The 16,959-nt window shown below is 44.1% G+C and overlaps 1 protein-coding gene across 1 annotated transcript in view; it reads right to left on the minus strand.

Annotated features, from left to right (window-relative positions):
• SMOX (spermine oxidase) overlaps positions 1-16,959 on the minus strand; it is a 56,033-nt gene that overhangs the window by 35,117 nt on the left and 3,957 nt on the right. Inside the window, exons 2-4 of the mRNA XM_063925319.1 lie at positions 7,948-8,182; positions 6,911-7,137; positions 1,009-1,182 (exon numbers count right to left, since the gene is read on the minus strand). Coding sequence (XP_063781389.1) covers positions 1,009-1,182; positions 6,911-7,137; positions 7,948-8,155 — 609 coding nt within the window. The 5' untranslated portion in view covers positions 8,156-8,182. The remainder of the gene's footprint in view (positions 1-1,008; positions 1,183-6,910; positions 7,138-7,947; positions 8,183-16,959) is intronic.

Consider the following 16,959-nt stretch of genomic DNA (forward strand, 5'->3'; position numbering starts at 1 on the left):
TGTCCAGTAGCCGAGAAGCAGAGCCTTTAAACTAAGTAGAAGTAGGTTCTGCTTCTCTCCCCTCACTCCCACGCTGCAGGGAGCCTGTAGCCAGCAGGTCTGCCTGAAAATAAAAAAACCTAACAAAAGTCTTTTCAAGAGAAACTCAGGAGAGCTCCCCTAGAGTGTGTCCCATCACTCCTGGGCACAAAGTCTAACTGAGGTCTGGGGGAGGGGCATAGAGGGAGGAGCCAGTTCACACCCAGTTTAAGTCTTTTCAGTGTGCCCAAGCTCCTGCGGATCCCGTCTATACCCCATGGTCCTTTTGGAGTGCCCAGCATCCTCTAGGACGTAAGCGAAAGGAGTATTACTGCACTTATCAGAAGCTAAGTAGAACCGACATCTGAATAGGCTGTATTGGCTGTTCTACCACAACCCCCCACCCCCCATTGTGTTTGTTGGGTTTTTTTCTTTTCCAAGTGAAGTATAGTTAGTAAACTTAATTTCAGACTGCACTGCCAGGTCACACCTGGGATTTTATGCACCGGCCCTTCCCATGCGAGACCCATATCAGACTGGCGGCCCAACTTATTGCCAGGTTGGTGACATCACTGCCGACATGTCCCGAGGCGGTGCCTGCAGGTGATCCCCAAGCAGCGCCTTTTCCTATGCAGTGAACAGGTGCCGAGTCGCACAGGCACGGATTACACGTTCACACTGCACCACGAGCCGCGTTGAACCAGTGTTCAACCCTGCTCGCTACCCGGGTTGAAACATTGGGTTGCTCAACTGGCTGGCAGTCTGAAAGGGGAATAACATGCATCAGTACGGTCACATTTTTTTGATACAGCATAAGCTTAATAAAAGGAAAAAAAAAAAAAAAAAAAAAAAAAAAAAAAAAAAGGTGCATGGTTATATACGGACCCCTTACAAGAAGTAAGGAGGAAGGCAGCCAGCCCGGGAACCAGCCTACATTATACGTTACATGTGCGCTGTGATGATAAAGCAGACATGACAGCCTCTCTTTACCTTTAAGTACTGCTGAATCATAGCCAGCTTCAGCCGCTTTGTTGTCTCTGAATCGTAAGGATCAGCCTTGATGCGTTTCCGTACCACGTCTCGGGTAAAGACGCCCACGCTGTTTTGACTTTCTGCGTTGACTGGTTTTCCATTCTGAAAGAACTCCTGAGTCAAGTTATAGACCTGGAATAAATAAAAAAAGACAAGACAGAACACAATCCACGTTAGTACCCAGAGGCTTACACTCTAACAGTAAACACAAGCACTAACAAAAGTGGACTTTAAGATTATAAATTCAGCCACAAGATAATGTGCCCCAGACTTTTGTGTCTTCTCACAGTGGGAATCTAGCGGCGATTTTATTTTATTTTTTCTCTCTGCACGATGTGATCTTGGCGTATATAGCTAGTACACCATTGGCTTCAGAATTCGGCGGGACGTAATGGAGTACGATATCGCTGGAGCTGCAGTATGCCGGCTGATCTCGGACTTTTTTTCTTTTTTTAAAGGGGCAATCACTTACAGGACATGTGTTTTCCTGGTAAGTGACTGCCCCTTTAAAAAGTTTTCCCGCACCTGTGATTTCAGACTCCATTACATCCCGCCACATATATTAAAACAACATTGGAAGGGCTTATTAACACACTACAGGTGTTTTTAAATTTTGTAAAAAAAAAATAAAAAAAAATATATATATATTTTTTTTAAATACAAAAAAAAATAACTACTTGTTATCTGGTTACACACACACACACACACACACACACACACACACACACACACACACACACACACACACACACACACACACACACACACACACACACACACACACACACACAAATGAACTTGGAAGAATTATGAGAGTATAATATATATAAAACCAAAAATGCTTAAGACTTAATTGGGGTTCGGGTAAGCTTGCTGGAACGATGACAGCCAAAGGCAGGGAGCCTCCAATAACCGCACAACACTGGGATCGGTTTAGGACAGCTTGCTTGGCGCCAACATTTTCCAAGAAAATGGTCAAGCCTTTTTCCTTACATTGCAGCCAATGAATATATTTTTATAACTGGAACAGGATGGTAATTTTAGGTCTTTCCGATTCGCCAAGCTTCCCCATACAGGTCTACTCTGACTTGCAGCAGCTGTAACAGAGGAGGACGATGCGTCCGTGTATGCGCGGACTTCCAGCAACTCATGCCTTGAATATCAATTTATGACCCGTGCCCCCAGTGTATGCGACGACTAATTGGGAATCGTCTCATCTGCAGCCACCGGGCTGTGAGCGCCCATTAATCACAGGGATTGCATGAATTAAAAACCGGGTCCTCCACTTAGCTCCATTTCTCATTAAGTATTACAATTCCCTACAGACGGAGAGAAGCTAAGCTAGCCAGTTTGTTGGATGGAAAAAAAAAAAAAAAAAAAAAAAGAGAGCGCGAGAAAGAAAGAAAGAAAGAAAGAAAGAAAGAAAGAAAGAAAGAAAGAAAGAAAGAAAGAAAGAAAGAAAGAAAGAAAGAAAGAAAGAAAGAAAGAAAGAAAGAAAGAAAGAAAGAAAGAAAGAAAGAAAGAAAGAAAGAAAGAAAGAAAGAAAGAAAGAAAGAAAGAAAGAAAGAAAGAAAAAGAAAGAAAGAAAGAAAGAAAGAAAGAAAGAGCAGCCGACAATTCCTCACTTACAGCATGTGAAATTAATGTTACCACTTATAGGGGATGGGTAACACCAATATTCTAGATCCTCTCCTGTTTAATACAATGAAATATAACCATATTATATGCTTGCTGTCTGTCTAGTGCAAGGCATATAGGAAAAGACTTACCAAGCCTTGGACAGTGATAAACAACAAGGTGATAAAGTCCCAGCCAATCAGCTCCTAACTGTCCTTTTTCAAACACAGCCTGTAACATGGCAGTTAGGAGCAGATTGGCTGGTACTTTATCACCTTGTTGTTTATCACTCTCCAAGGTTTGATAAATCTGGGCCTTAATCAGTCTATGCAACTTGTTGGATTAACGCATCGTATAGAACCCGCATAATGTCATAGACTGAAATGTTTCTGCTGTACTTTACCCAGATGCAGTTATTGTCGTTGTGCTGTAGGACCACAAGAACCCAATAATACCCCTTGATTTTTGTCCCATTAACTCTGTATTTCCTGCTTATAGCTCGCCATGCACTGGAGAGGTAATGGTTTAGCATCGCTGAAGAACCATGATCCGCAGCTTGTCTGGTTGAGAGGGATGCGGCTCTCTAACAGAGCAGCCACAGAATGACTGACCGCTAGCCACACTTGCTCTGCAGAAATACATCACACAGAGTAGTCAAATCATATAGGGCACTGTCTGAGCACCTTGACTTCACCTTGTGGGTAGAACGCCTGGAGGCTGCAGCTCGCACTGACAACCGATTGCTAATAAACGGTCCTTTTAGGGTAGATTACGCTTCCCTATTTCGGCACTGAATGCCGTGCCTAGAAAGCCAATAGCTTCGCAGCAGGTTAATGGAACACGACCGTAAGAAACATTTGAATTCCAGTCATAATCTCACTAACGTAGTGAGTAAATTGGTTTCTCATAGACTATTAGGTCAGATTGGAAATTCAGACACATCTCAATGAGACAGCTTCAATAGCTGCGTCCACAGACAGACACGAAAGGCAATATCAGAGCTTCATTTCTTAAACGGGTTTAGTTACCAGCTTTTAATTTGGCAGTAGCAGAGGAGCCATTACGCCAAACGTCTGTCTTTTCTGCATAGAGATAAGGATATCAAGTTTCTGATACACTGCTAAATCTCTCGGCCTAAAATATTCCTGTTGCAGGGCTTTGCCTAGCCTGTATTCTGCAGTACTGTGCAAAAGTTTTAGGTAGGTGTGGAAAAAATGCTGCAACGTAGGAACGCTTTTAAAAACAGAAGTGTTAGTTTATTTTGATCAATTAACAAAATGCAAAGTGAATGAACAGACGAGAACTCTAAATCAAGTCAATATTTGGTGTGACCAACCCTTTGCCTTCAAAACAGCATCAATTCTTCTAGGTACACTTGCACACAGTTTTTGAAGGAACTCGGCAGGGAGATTGTTCAATACATCTTGGAGAACTAACCACAGATCTTCTGTGGATGTAGGCTTGCTCAAATACTTCCAGATCTGTGGTTAATTCTCCAAGATGTTTGGAAAGGTATCCGGACCATAGGTCTACAGTCAATAGGTCTACCACTAGTGTTGGACATGCATTCGGTTGACATGGACAAAAAAAAAAAGGGGTCAGACATAACAATCGTCGACAGAAGTCTTTGCCAATTTTTTTCAACCTTTTCATACATTACCATCCACATGGACTATGACTGGGAATAGTAACCTGGTCTGAATCATGGTGAGCGAAGTGAGCCATGCGAGAGGACGCAGTACACTAATGGGACTTGTTTGTGGCAGAAAAGTGACAAAACAACCAAAAAAACCCAACTTTTTTGTCTACCTTTATTGTGTCGACTATTTCTAAGTAGACATTTTGACCCGGTCGACCTTTTCTGCTGTCTACCTATTCTCTGACGACCTGCTGACCCTGTCGACCTAATGCATGTCTACCATTAGTGGTAAGCCCCATACACAGACGAGATTTTGAAAGATCTCGCTCAGAATGGTTGATCTGAGCGAGATCTTCCACAACCTCGTCCAGTGTGTACACTAATGTCATTAATGATGCGCACTCCCGCGCATCATTAACGACCCCCTCCCTCGTCCGAACATGTACGGACGAGGGAGGTCCTCGTTAACGACAGCCATGCTGCTCCGTCCAACAAATAAAGAAAAGAAAAAAAGAAAAGGAGAAAGGTGGTTACGGACTGTGCTTGCAGGACTTGCCACGTACTAGAGATATTAAAGGTTTGCTGCATGATCTTGTAACACAAATGGACTATGTTCCAGTGTTTCTAATACAACAGCGTTGCGTACAGCCTACCAGCAAGAGCGGAGAGACCTGAATGGCGTATGGACACTTCATAATAAAATTGAAGAGCAAACAGGTGGAGAGATCAATCAATATTGTTCATGACAAAACAAAAAACACAACACCACAAAACAAACCACAATGAAGAACACATCTATATGCTGCCAACTGGTACTGGGAGGGGGTGATCAGCAGTCCCTTATAGAAGCCCCAACTCCTCCTTCAGCCTCATAAAATTGAAAGGCCGTAGAAAAATATGCTGCGCTTTTATCTTTTTGTCAGGATACAGAATTCTGAGGCCAACCTATAATTCATCAGAAGTTGGGGCACTAGTTCCACCAACACCCTTTCTTTGACAAACTATGTCTGCACCCAGTACACCATTGCCAATTCCTTACGCAGTTAAAAAAAAAAAAAAAAAGAAAAAAAAAAAAAGGGCGGGGGGGGGGGGGGGGGAGAAAGAAAAGCATTCCACCGCAAGCCTGTAACGCATGTGCTGTAGTAGCTCTGAAACAGAGTATTATCTCAAGGAAGGTCCTCAACCTTTATGGTTTAACAGTTCCTGCAGTGGATGCATCCAAGACCAGGACAATGCACCAAAGGGGGAATAGCGGTGACATATTATGGGTGTGGTGGCATTACAGAAGGCATGGCCATGCCACACAATACTAGTGTACTAGCCCCTCAAAACATCAGAATTGCATTAAAACCAACCCCCTTTCCACTAAAGTCACCGATCATTAACTGCAGGTAACACTTGTCCCTGGTAGCCCTGGCAGAAAGCACCCTCTATAGGGTTGCTTTCCATCCCTTTAATAAGAGAATTACGAACGACACCAATTCTGTAGCTGCTTAGAACCTGTCCAATTCAGGAGTCCTTGATTAAAGGGAAGTGCCATCAACCCTAACCCTATCATCAGGGCAGTGGGACCATTCGGCCTTAAGAGTGACAGTTGGAACGCCATGTGAATAGTCTGTATTCCAAACATTCCCAATTAAGAAAAAGGTGCTTCTCAATAACTTTTATAGACTTTCAGTATACGATTTGTGGGCAACTTAGAAGCTGCCCTAATAAATTACAATATTAAGAGTAAATTAGAGATTTTAGCTTTAAATTTAAAGATTTCCCATTCCAGTCAATTGTAGGCATATCTGTTTCCATCTAATGATGAAAGTCTCATTATCTAATTTAACAGGTCTGACACAAGGTGGCAGAGTTAACTCACAGAAATCCATTAATTAAAGGATCAAGACGATTCCTTTTTTCAGTACGTAATCACAACTTTAACATAACAGGATGAGGATTCCATCCATAACCAGCTGTTCCAGAAAAACAAGCGGCCGCTGAGTCACTCATACCTAGAACGGCTAACGGCACACAAAAATCACTCACAAGCAGACGTCATAAAGATATCAAGTAAAAGTTGCAGGAGATCGGACTCAATTCAATAGACTAAATGTGTTGCCATTTAAAACCCTATACAGTATATTCATACTGTAAATGTACACCAACTAGGCAAAACAGACGAAGTTACATTGCCTATACATACAGTAGCTCCTAACCAAAAGTGACCCAAGACCAATAAAGTACAGATATTGGCAGAACGTTGTAGTTTGATGCCTCTCTACACAAACCCTCTAACAGTGTTGACCGTACTAACTGGCATAGATGCCACTTGGTCAACCAACAATGGCCAAACCCGACAGATTCTGGTCACCAGCACTGTGCTCAAATCAAGTCCTTTGGTGCTCAAGCCAACTGTCCATCTTTACCCGCCCGAGTGCCAACTTAGGCCAGGACATAATGAAGTCAGAGTTCGGCATCCCGCACGGCCGCTGAACTCATTACATCCCTGCCTTAGAGTGGAGAATTCTACCAGACAACGAAGTCTGAAAGATTTGCACTTATCCAGCAGTTACTGTATTTTTTTTTTTATATAAAAGGGGGACTCTTGAGTCTCACCTCGTTATAAACATCACTGAATTCTTCAACCAGATCCTTTGGGATCCTCTGTCCGCTGCTGGTGAGGTAGTGAGCCACTCCATTCTTGGAGTATAGACTGATGCGCCCAACACTTCTCTCGCCATCCGTAGTTTCCTCCAGTAAGCCATTGTCTTCTGCTAGATGATAGATGGGATTGCCATTCGACCCATGGATCCAAGTAGCTCCCAGTTCAAATGTAGCGTGTTCTAAAGAGAAGAGAGCAAAAAATTACAACAAAGTCACAAAGGGCCACAACTGTAAGAACATGGACCATGAAATGTAGTAGCACCAACAGCTTGCATTACCTTTCAAATATAAGATGGACGGTGTCCTGTCAATGCAACAAAAAATATAATGTCCAGTTAGTGTTTTTGTCTTATAGATTTGGGATTCCTCTGTGTCGGTCCACTGAGGACTATTCAGTGGGTGGTTGCATGGGGTTTTTGTTTTGCCCTTTACAGATAATCACATTTCAAGATCGTATTAAGTGCAACCTACCAAACTTAAGTTTTATACCTGTCCCAGAACAAGGAGAGAATGCTTAGCCTATTATAGAGGGGGCATGTCAAACCATAAGTAGTGAGAACTGCAGGTAGAAAACCACGTTTTGGAAGTGAAGGCCAGAAGAAAACCAGACATCAGTATCTTTTTGATAAAAATCTAATTTTGTGCAGGAAAGAAAGAAAAACCAAGAGGATGCTACACTTAAGAATTGGGACAGAAGGTTTTTCCGTTTTTTTTTCTTCCCCCTGAATAAAAGGGATGTATCAACAACTATCGATCTAGTATCCGTTCATACTTCCCCCGGTTTTCGGCCAGGGAGAAGTGACCATTACAGCGGATGGTGGGAGGAGCATCTCCTGAACTGCAGAGAATAGGATCCTCGAGGTTCTACAAGTAGGGTGAGACGGAAGGTTACTGAGAAAAACCATAATAAGAAGAGGGACTTCTTGATCAATAGGAGGAAGGGAAGGTAAGGGTCGTGTTGGGGGGAGGGGGGTTAGGACGCTACTCACCAAGTTTTATACTTTGCACTCTACCTCCAATTCGATCAGAAGCCTCAAGGATCGTAACATCCGTGAATCCTTTCTCAAGGAGAAATTTTGCAGCAGAGAGGCCTGCAAGACCCGCCCCAATGATCACTATACGCGGTTGTCCGTTTCGATGTGGGCCACTACTAAGAGGATCATCGGAGTTTTCTGAAGATATTTCACAACTTTGCATGCCGTCCAAGCTCTCCTTTTAGTTGACCTAGTGGAGACAACACAATACAATTTCAGTACATCAAGTATAGAAGAGAAAGAAAGGAAAAAAAAAAAACACACACAAACACACACACACACACACACACACACACACACACACACATACTATTGGAAAGTTAAACCTAATTTCCTCCTGAACGCCCACCCAAGATGTAGGTTATCAAATTAGGTTATCAAAGGTGAACCCATGAACATACCCTGCAACCTGTCCCCTTCCACCAGGCACAAAAAGCTCTGCTCCTGGACTTTCCACTTCATTTATGATGGCAGTCACTTGTACACACTCTTCTCAGCCACTAGTCTGACCAACACAGGTGACTATAATGGTAATTTAATTTGGAAGCCCAGTAGCAGAGCATTTTGACCATTCTTGTGGAAATGGTCATGTTGCAGGGTCTGCATGAAAAGGATGTAAACATTTGGACAAAAGGGACAGATGCTACACAAGAGTCCAATCAATGCCCTGGATATCAGTACATTATTACAGAATGCAGATCATACTGGTAGAGGTTCTAGACTATGAATTACAATAGGAGGTGTAATATTCTAGGTCAAAGTGTAACCAACTCAACCTAGAAAACAACGGTTAACTAAGATTTGCAAGAATCCATCATCCCATTATGGATATATTCATATCAGACCTTAATATTACAATTTAATAAAGACAGTCACTAGGGCCCATGCTTACACAAGAACCGAAATGCCAGAAAAGGTCACTAGGTAAGTGCAGGAGGAGGTGGAGGGAAGCCTAGTGGATAAAGAAAATGGGATAGGAGGAAACCTACACTGTTGACTTCTGACCATTCAAGGCTAGTATATTTTTCCACCCAATAGGACTGTGATCACCAGAATAGAAGTCAAGTCTCTTAGTTAAAAGCATTGTCCTCTTAAACTCCTATACCTGAATTTCCAAAACTTTGCCATTACAGTCCAGGTGTTAAGGATACTCCTGCTTGAGATCAGTTGGTTAAATAAAATTGAGTGAGGAACTAGGGAATTCACCTGTGCTCAAGCTTGGATAGCCTTAAAACCGGGACTGTAATGATGTAATTTTGGAAAAGGTCGTATATAATACAGGGAAGGAGTTGACCTACTGTAGATGGGCAGTCAGGCTTTTTTATTTTTCCTAATTTTACAAGAAATAGATATAACATTTTCCTGGGATGACTTTTGAAATCCAGGACCATCGGCAGCTAATCTGGTCATAGAATGGCTTCACCAAACTCCTACTTTTTTACCAGCGTCAGTCAACAGCCGTATTCGCTCTATTTCCAGAACACAGAGTTCCGTGCTTGCCAAGAATGCCGATTACACAGACGAGGGGAGAAGGCTGCACGCATCCCGTATTTAAAAGAGGAAAACAAATTAATTTTGTTGTGAAAGATCCATCTGGGTTGTTCTTTGAGACACGAAACAGACTTTTAAATAGGCCGTCCAGCCGGAAAATAAGGGTTTAGAGAAGACATTGTAGCCCTCAGAATATTTTGCCTCGATTTGGATAAAGGAGGAATCAACCCGGCGACTTTCTTGGAACTGCTCCGATACAGATTAATGGACTGGCAACACATTATCGGATAATAAGAGCAGGACAGGAAAATAAATAAATAAATCTCAACCTCCTGCAGCAAATGATTTGTCTGGGAACAGTCTGTGCTTTAATAAACTAAAAGCTGGCCGAACAAGGGAGGTTTTACAAAATTGCCATCAATTACCTCAACAGGAACAGAATGACTTCTTCCAACCGTTTATTTCTATCCCCGGTCCCCCATTACCATGTGAATAACCACATTTATTTTGCATGGATACAACAGCAAGATAAATACATGCCAGTACAAGAACATCTCGCAGGACAAGTGCCAAACGGCAACCGGTGATAAGAGGAAAACACAAGTAACCTTGGCGACCACGACTGTATATAGAATACCAGTGATCTCTGGAACTAGGGACGCACAGAAACAATAGTTCAGAATTCCACAGAAGAAAAAGCACATAATATTTAACAGCTGGAACCAATAACTGCCCACAGGGAATTCTTCCTGTGGACCCTATGGCCAATCCGCCCCTTGTCTAGGGGTCCAGGCGCCAGTGGCAAAGTGAAGGAACTGTAGTGTCCCCAGTTTGCACTAATGAGGTCTGCTGGCCAACCACAATAAAGACCATAGTCTTTACTATAAAAGTGTATAAAGAAAAATCCCACTAAAGTCCTGGTCAACCAGGCTTCTGACCTGTGCATTGCTACTTAATAATGAATTCTATTGCCCTTTTGAACGGTTCTAAAATTAGGGGACAATTAAATTATCCCCCACCCACCCATGGCCGAAGTAGGTGCAGCTATAGGCCAGACTTACAATCAATACCTCCAGACTCCGCTTTACACAAACATCCACACGAATGAGGAGAAATCGGGCCAAGTAACAGCGCAACTTTGAATTGTCCCCTAAATTTGCTATGACCGCAATCTATAGACACACAAAAGCATATATACACACATAAATTCGCCGCTACCTTTGTAGACACACCCTACACTGTAATTTTGATGTAGAATATTTAATCTGGGTACTTCCAGCCGCTGGCATCCCTCCCAAAACGTGAAGTGGGATTTTCACCTGAAAGCAGCAGCTGAAACTCAAGAAAATGCTATCACTGTCACTGGACAGATTGGTCTTCTGTTCATAACCTTCATGGCAATATCTGTAACCATGGAAACAAACCATTGCATTGTTACGGTTTGTTTCCATGGTAACCAATTTTGTCAAGTGAGGCCACTTATTCACAGCCATTCTGCCAAGTGGTAGCAACAGGGAGTTTTCAACGGGTGATTTCAGACAGAGGTATGAAGTGGTTACAGTAAGAGCTCTAGTGGCCATCATTATGTCTGGGTAAGGTGGGTGATGCCAACAATCCGCACTATTGAGAAAGCCATTGTGTACAGTTACGGACAGTATTTGACAGTTGGAGAGACCCCCAACATTACAAACGAGGCTACATAAGAACAGGGGGAGGGGGGAGACGAGAGAGAGAGAGACAGAGAGAGAGAGAGAGACAGAGAGAGAGAGACAGAGAGAGTTACACCAGAGCCTACAGAAGAGGGGGGGGGGGGGGTTTGAGAAGAGCACCTATACACCACTCCAATGGCTACAGAAGAATGGGGGGGGGAAAGAGTCCCTACATGCCAGGGACTACAGAGGAATGGGGGTTGGGAAGAGTCCCCTACTTACCAGAGACTACAGAAGAATGGGGGAAAGTCCCCACATACCAGGCACTTCAGAAAAATGGGGGGCACATACCAGAGACTACAGAACAATGGAGGATGAAGAGTCCCCACAAACTATACAGGAGGTGAGAGCCTCTATGCCAGTGGACCCCAAACTCAGTCCCAAAGGCACCTTAACAGTTCTGTCTTTAAAGACCTCCATGGCTCAGCACAGTTTGACTGGGGTACTAATTGATAAGTCAACCGTGGCCAATTATGGATATATTTAAAACCTGGAACGTTTGGGTGTGTTGAGGAGTTCGGGAACCTCTGCACCGCACATAATAGCAGCACAGAATCCATGGGTCAAGGGTGTATCTACCTATTGGCCAGGATGGCACTTGCCAGGGAAGGAGGGGGCGCCATCCGGCTGTGCCATCCATGGCCAGGGGGTAGAAACAAGTGGTACTGTTAGACTTGGTGACTGTCTGTTAGTGCCTGCACCAGTGTCCGGCAGCAGCGCACTGCACCTCGCTTGTAATCAGACTCAACATAAGCTACAGCTCCCAGCAGCCCTCGTTACTGGGAGCTCCCGGCACCAAGGGCTGCTAGGAGCTGTAGTTTACTTTGAGTCTGATTGATCACTAGTGCTGAGCTGTGATGCTGGACACTGGCGCCGGCAGTGACAGACAGTTACCAGGTACAGTCGGAGCTGGATTATTGGGGGGGGGGGGGGGGGGGGGGGTCAAGGCACAGGACTGCACTGCCCTGCACTGGGCTAGGGCAGTGGACGGAGTGGAAGTACGGGGGAGGGACAACACGACACTCACTGCCAGGCAGCCCAGCAGCATGGAGGAGAGGGAGAGAGGACAATGAGCTACTAAAGTACATGCAGTCAGCGTACCCTGTCTGTAATGTGGGGGGGGTGTGTGTGTGTGTGTGTGTGTATATATATATATAAGTATCTACTGTATTTATGTGTTTTAGTGTGTGACTATGTATGGGACTGTATTTGTATATACTCCATGTGTGACTGTACTATATCATATGTATGCGTTTTGTGTATGACTATGTAAGTGTATATGTGTGTGCCTATGGGCAGGATCAGGTATACTAATAGCAAATGTGGTTTGACCGCATTCCCCATATAAAATTAGGAATATATTTATTAGCACTGGTCCACATTTTCACTTTGTTTGCATTCCCCCTATGCCTTTTATAGATGGTGTTTTCTATAGGGGTATGACTGTGCGGTGTAACATGAATAAGAGACGCTACTGTGCGGTGTAATGCGAGTAATGGACGCTACTGTGAGGTGTAACATGAATAAGAGACGCTACTGTGCGGTGTAATGCGAGTAATGGACGCTACTGTGAGGTGTAACATGAATAAGAGACACTACTGTGCGGTGTAATGTGAGTAATGGACGCTACTGTGAGGTGTAACATGAATAAGAGACGCTACTGTGCGGTGTAATGCGAGTAATGGACGCTACTGTGAGGTGTAACATGAATAAGAGACACTACTGTGCGGTGTAACATGAATAAGAGACGCTACTGTGCGGTGTAATGTGAGTAATGGACGCTACTGTGAGGTGTAACATGAATAAGAGACACTACTGTGCGGTGTAACATGAATAAGAGACACTACTGTGCGGTGTAATGTGAGTAATGGACGCTACTGTGAGGTGTAACATGAATAAGAGACACTACTGTGCGGTGTAACATGAATAAGAGACACTACTGTGCGGTGTAACATGAATAAGAGACACTACTGTGCGGTGTAACATGAATAAGAGACACTACTGTGCGGTGTAACATGAATAAGAGACACTACTGTGCGGTGTAACATGAATAAGAGACATTACTGTGCGGTGTAATGCGAGTAATGGACGCTACTGTGCGGTGTAATGCGAGTAATGGACGCTACTGTGCGGTGTAATGCGAGTAATGGACGCTACTGTGCGGTGTAATGCGAGTAATGGACGCTACTGTGCGGTGTAACATGAATAAAAGACGCTACTGTGCGGTGTAATGCGAGTAATGGACGCTACTGTGCGGTGTAACATGAATAAGAGACGCTACTGTGCGGTGTAATGCGAGTAATGGACGCTACTGTGCGGTGTAATGGGAGTAATGGACACTACTGTGCGGTGTAATGGGAGTAATGGACACTACTGTGCGGTGTAATGGGAGTAATGGACACTACTGTGCGGTGTAATGGGAGTAATGGACACTACTGTGCGGTGTAATGGGAGTAATGGACACTACTGTGCGGTGTAATGGGAGTAATGGACACTACTGTGCGGTGTAATGGGTGTAATGGACACTACTGTGCGGTGTAATGGGAGTAATGGACGCTACTGTGCGGTGTAATGTGAGTAATGGACACTACTGTGCGGTGTAATGTGAGTAATGGACACTACTGTGCGGTGTAATGTGATACTGTGTGGCATAATTTGAATTGGAAGTACTATTGTGTGGCCACGCCCCTTCCCCACAAGGCCACATTCCTTTTTGACACCCCTCCCTTATTTCAAATATATGTTTGTTGGGGGGGCAGCTACTTTGCCAGGGGCGCGCGGACCCCTAGATACACCCCTGCTATGGGTCAACAAGCCGGACAAATGCAACTGTAGCTCTCCCCTCCTTCTGCTCAGTATAAGCCTCATTTCTGCCTCCCAACAAACGCGAGCAAGAGACGGATCACCAGGACAGTCTGTATAACATGTGTACCTTCTGCGTACCTCCCAAAAGTCCCCGTTTTGGCAGGACCGTCTCCATTTACAGACCGCAGAAGGGGTACAGTACTGACTAATGGTGGGAAAGGCACAGATACTGGGAGTTTTGCTCACGCATTTCACTTTATTTTTATATTAGGAGAAATGGGACTAAACCATGGAGTGTATCTGGATGCAGGCATACTATAGAAGGGGGGTGGGGGGGGGGGGTATAGTCACGGTGTGGAAATAAGATCTATGGAGTTCTTACTTTTGCTTCTCAAAATTCACTTAAGAGAAAATCTGATGTCTTGGTTGGTTACCCATTTCATGCTGCAGTCCCCATAGATCTCTATGAGGAGGGCAGCCTTATTTAATATACCATGCGGCAAGCCGCTTTGTTTTCTGCGGCAATCTATAACTTGTAGTGGGAGCCGATGACGCTTTGCGAGACCGCTGCTGAATCAACTCACAATGCGAATGCAAATACAGTAGCCACTATACCCATATAACTTTAACCCTTCGCCATCAGGGCTAGGCTACCGGTGACTGGAAGGAAACCCTTGCAGGGGATTCCCGGCAAGGTAAATTGTGGCCACATATAAATACGCAGTAATTGGATAGCGAGTTTCCGCAATCACGAGCCACCAATGATAAGTAGAGCCCTAAGTAACAGGGCAAATACTCAAAACACCAAAAGTTGGACTTTGGTGACCCCTACAATGCATGTATGCCCCACAGAAGTGGGTGTAGTGGCCCATTGCAAATTAACATTTGACGCTCAAAAGCCTATTGGTGAAATCTAAACTCAAATATATTCATGTCTCATCAACGGTCACAGAAATCCAATATAAGGTAAACAGGTGCAGATACAGAAGTTTAGTACTAAAAAAAAAAAAACCCTCAAGGAAGTTAAATAAGTGTGGAAACAGGACATTGCAAAGCAGAGCTTACGTCCATATTAAGCAAACAGACCTATTTGACATATATTCTGGCATCACTTCTAAGAAAATTGCCTGACTTAAGCCATCGTGTGCAGGATGTAAGTGTTACAGGCTGTACACAGTGAGAGCTGCGGGTCGCGGTCGTGTCAAGTAGCGGCGTTACGTGTCAGTCAGGACGTGAAATGTGTATTTTCTAATCCCTTAAGGCTGTTTCAGTAACAAAGTCAGAAGTTTCCTTATGGATTTAGTAAAATGAGTTGTGGTTTGAGCAGTTTTTTTTATGAAAATAAAACTTAAGCAGCAAATGGTTTTAAGCTTATTAAAATAAGCGTTTAGATTTCAACTTGCAATTTAGAATTACGTTTTCTAGTGAAACCATGAATTTTGTTACCTGCTCTATTTTCCTAATATACTAGAAGACAAAGTCCCAGTTTCTAGCGCAGGCCTGTGTACCAGCATAGCCGGGTCACTCACGCACAGAGGGGACTATAACGGCTCAGAGACGCGGTAAACCGCTGCCAGACAATACCCCCAGTGAGCAGCCGCTGCTTCTACAAACTTACACTGGTGAATTGTGGCAACGGGACAGGTTATACCCAGGCAAGTCAAAAAGGCTGCAGCACATTCAAAGAGTAAATGGGTACCAGGGATTGCTGGAATCTGTAGTTCCACAATACTTAAATAATCTGCTTTGCACTTTGATATTTCCTGCCACCCCACACCCCTACGGACATTTATTTATTAATATAGCGCAGGAGCTAGCAGTTATCCGGGACGGGTGCGAGGAGCGGGTGGTGAGTTGTATCTGTATACATACAGTACATAATGCGATCATCCACACATTGGGGGTCATTCCGAGTTGTTCGCTCGTTATTTTTTTGTCGTAACGGAGCGAATAGTCGCTAATGCGCAATGTCCGCAGTGCGACTGCGCCAAGTAAATTTGCTATGCAGTTTGGTATTTTACTCACGGCATTACGAGGTTTTTTCTTCATTCTGGTGATCGTAATGCGATTGACAGGAAGTGGGTGTTTCTGGGCGGAAACTGGCCGTTTTATGGGTGTGTGCGAAAAAACGCTACCGTTTCTGGGAAAAACGCGGGAGTGGCTGGAGAAACGGAGGAGTGTCTGGGCGAACGTTGGGTGTGTTTGTGACGTCAAACCAGGAACGAAACTGACTGAACTGATCGCAGATGCCGAGTAAGTCTCGAGCTACTCAGAAACTGCAAAGAAGTGTCTATTCGCAATTCTGCTAATCTTTCGTTCGCAATTTTGATATGCTAAGATTCACTCTCAGTAGGCGGCGCCTTAGCGTGTACAAAGCTGCTAAAAGCAGCTTGCGAGCGAACAACTCGGAATGACCCCCATATATCATTACATCCATTTTTGCAACACGTGTCTGAAAAAAAACAAAAAACAAAAACAAAAACCCCAAAATAATATAGTCAATTGGCTCCGGAGCAGAGTAGCTGGATTAGTCCATGTGTGGCCAGCTTAAAATACCAAGCCACAAAAACTAAGGGCTGCCATCAGCAAGCTGGCGCCACAGTGGTGGATGGTACCTAAACGAAGGGGTCACAGTGCGCAGATCATACAAATATCCATTCAGGCGCTCACCTCGTCGGCCAGGTACTCCACACTGCCGCCGTTAATAAATTATGGATGTTAGAATTATCCAATCAAGCATTCACCGCCCCAAAATTGTAATACTGCCTCTGCCAAGTTGTAGCCTCCCACAAAATCAGCACGTGTGTCTGGAAACACTGCTGTGATACAAACTGGGTCCCAACAGGTGGGCAGGAGGTTAAGGGGTCAATTCAATTCCCAGCAATGAGGGGTGGAGATGTGCACCAACGCCAAGAATTAAGTTACCCCAACATGGCACATTCTCCTGCGTACCTGGTGGGTG

The sequence above is a fragment of the Pseudophryne corroboree genome, chromosome 1 (assembly GCF_028390025.1).
Source record: "Pseudophryne corroboree isolate aPseCor3 chromosome 1, aPseCor3.hap2, whole genome shotgun sequence".
Lineage (NCBI taxonomy): Eukaryota > Metazoa > Chordata > Amphibia > Anura > Myobatrachidae > Pseudophryne > Pseudophryne corroboree.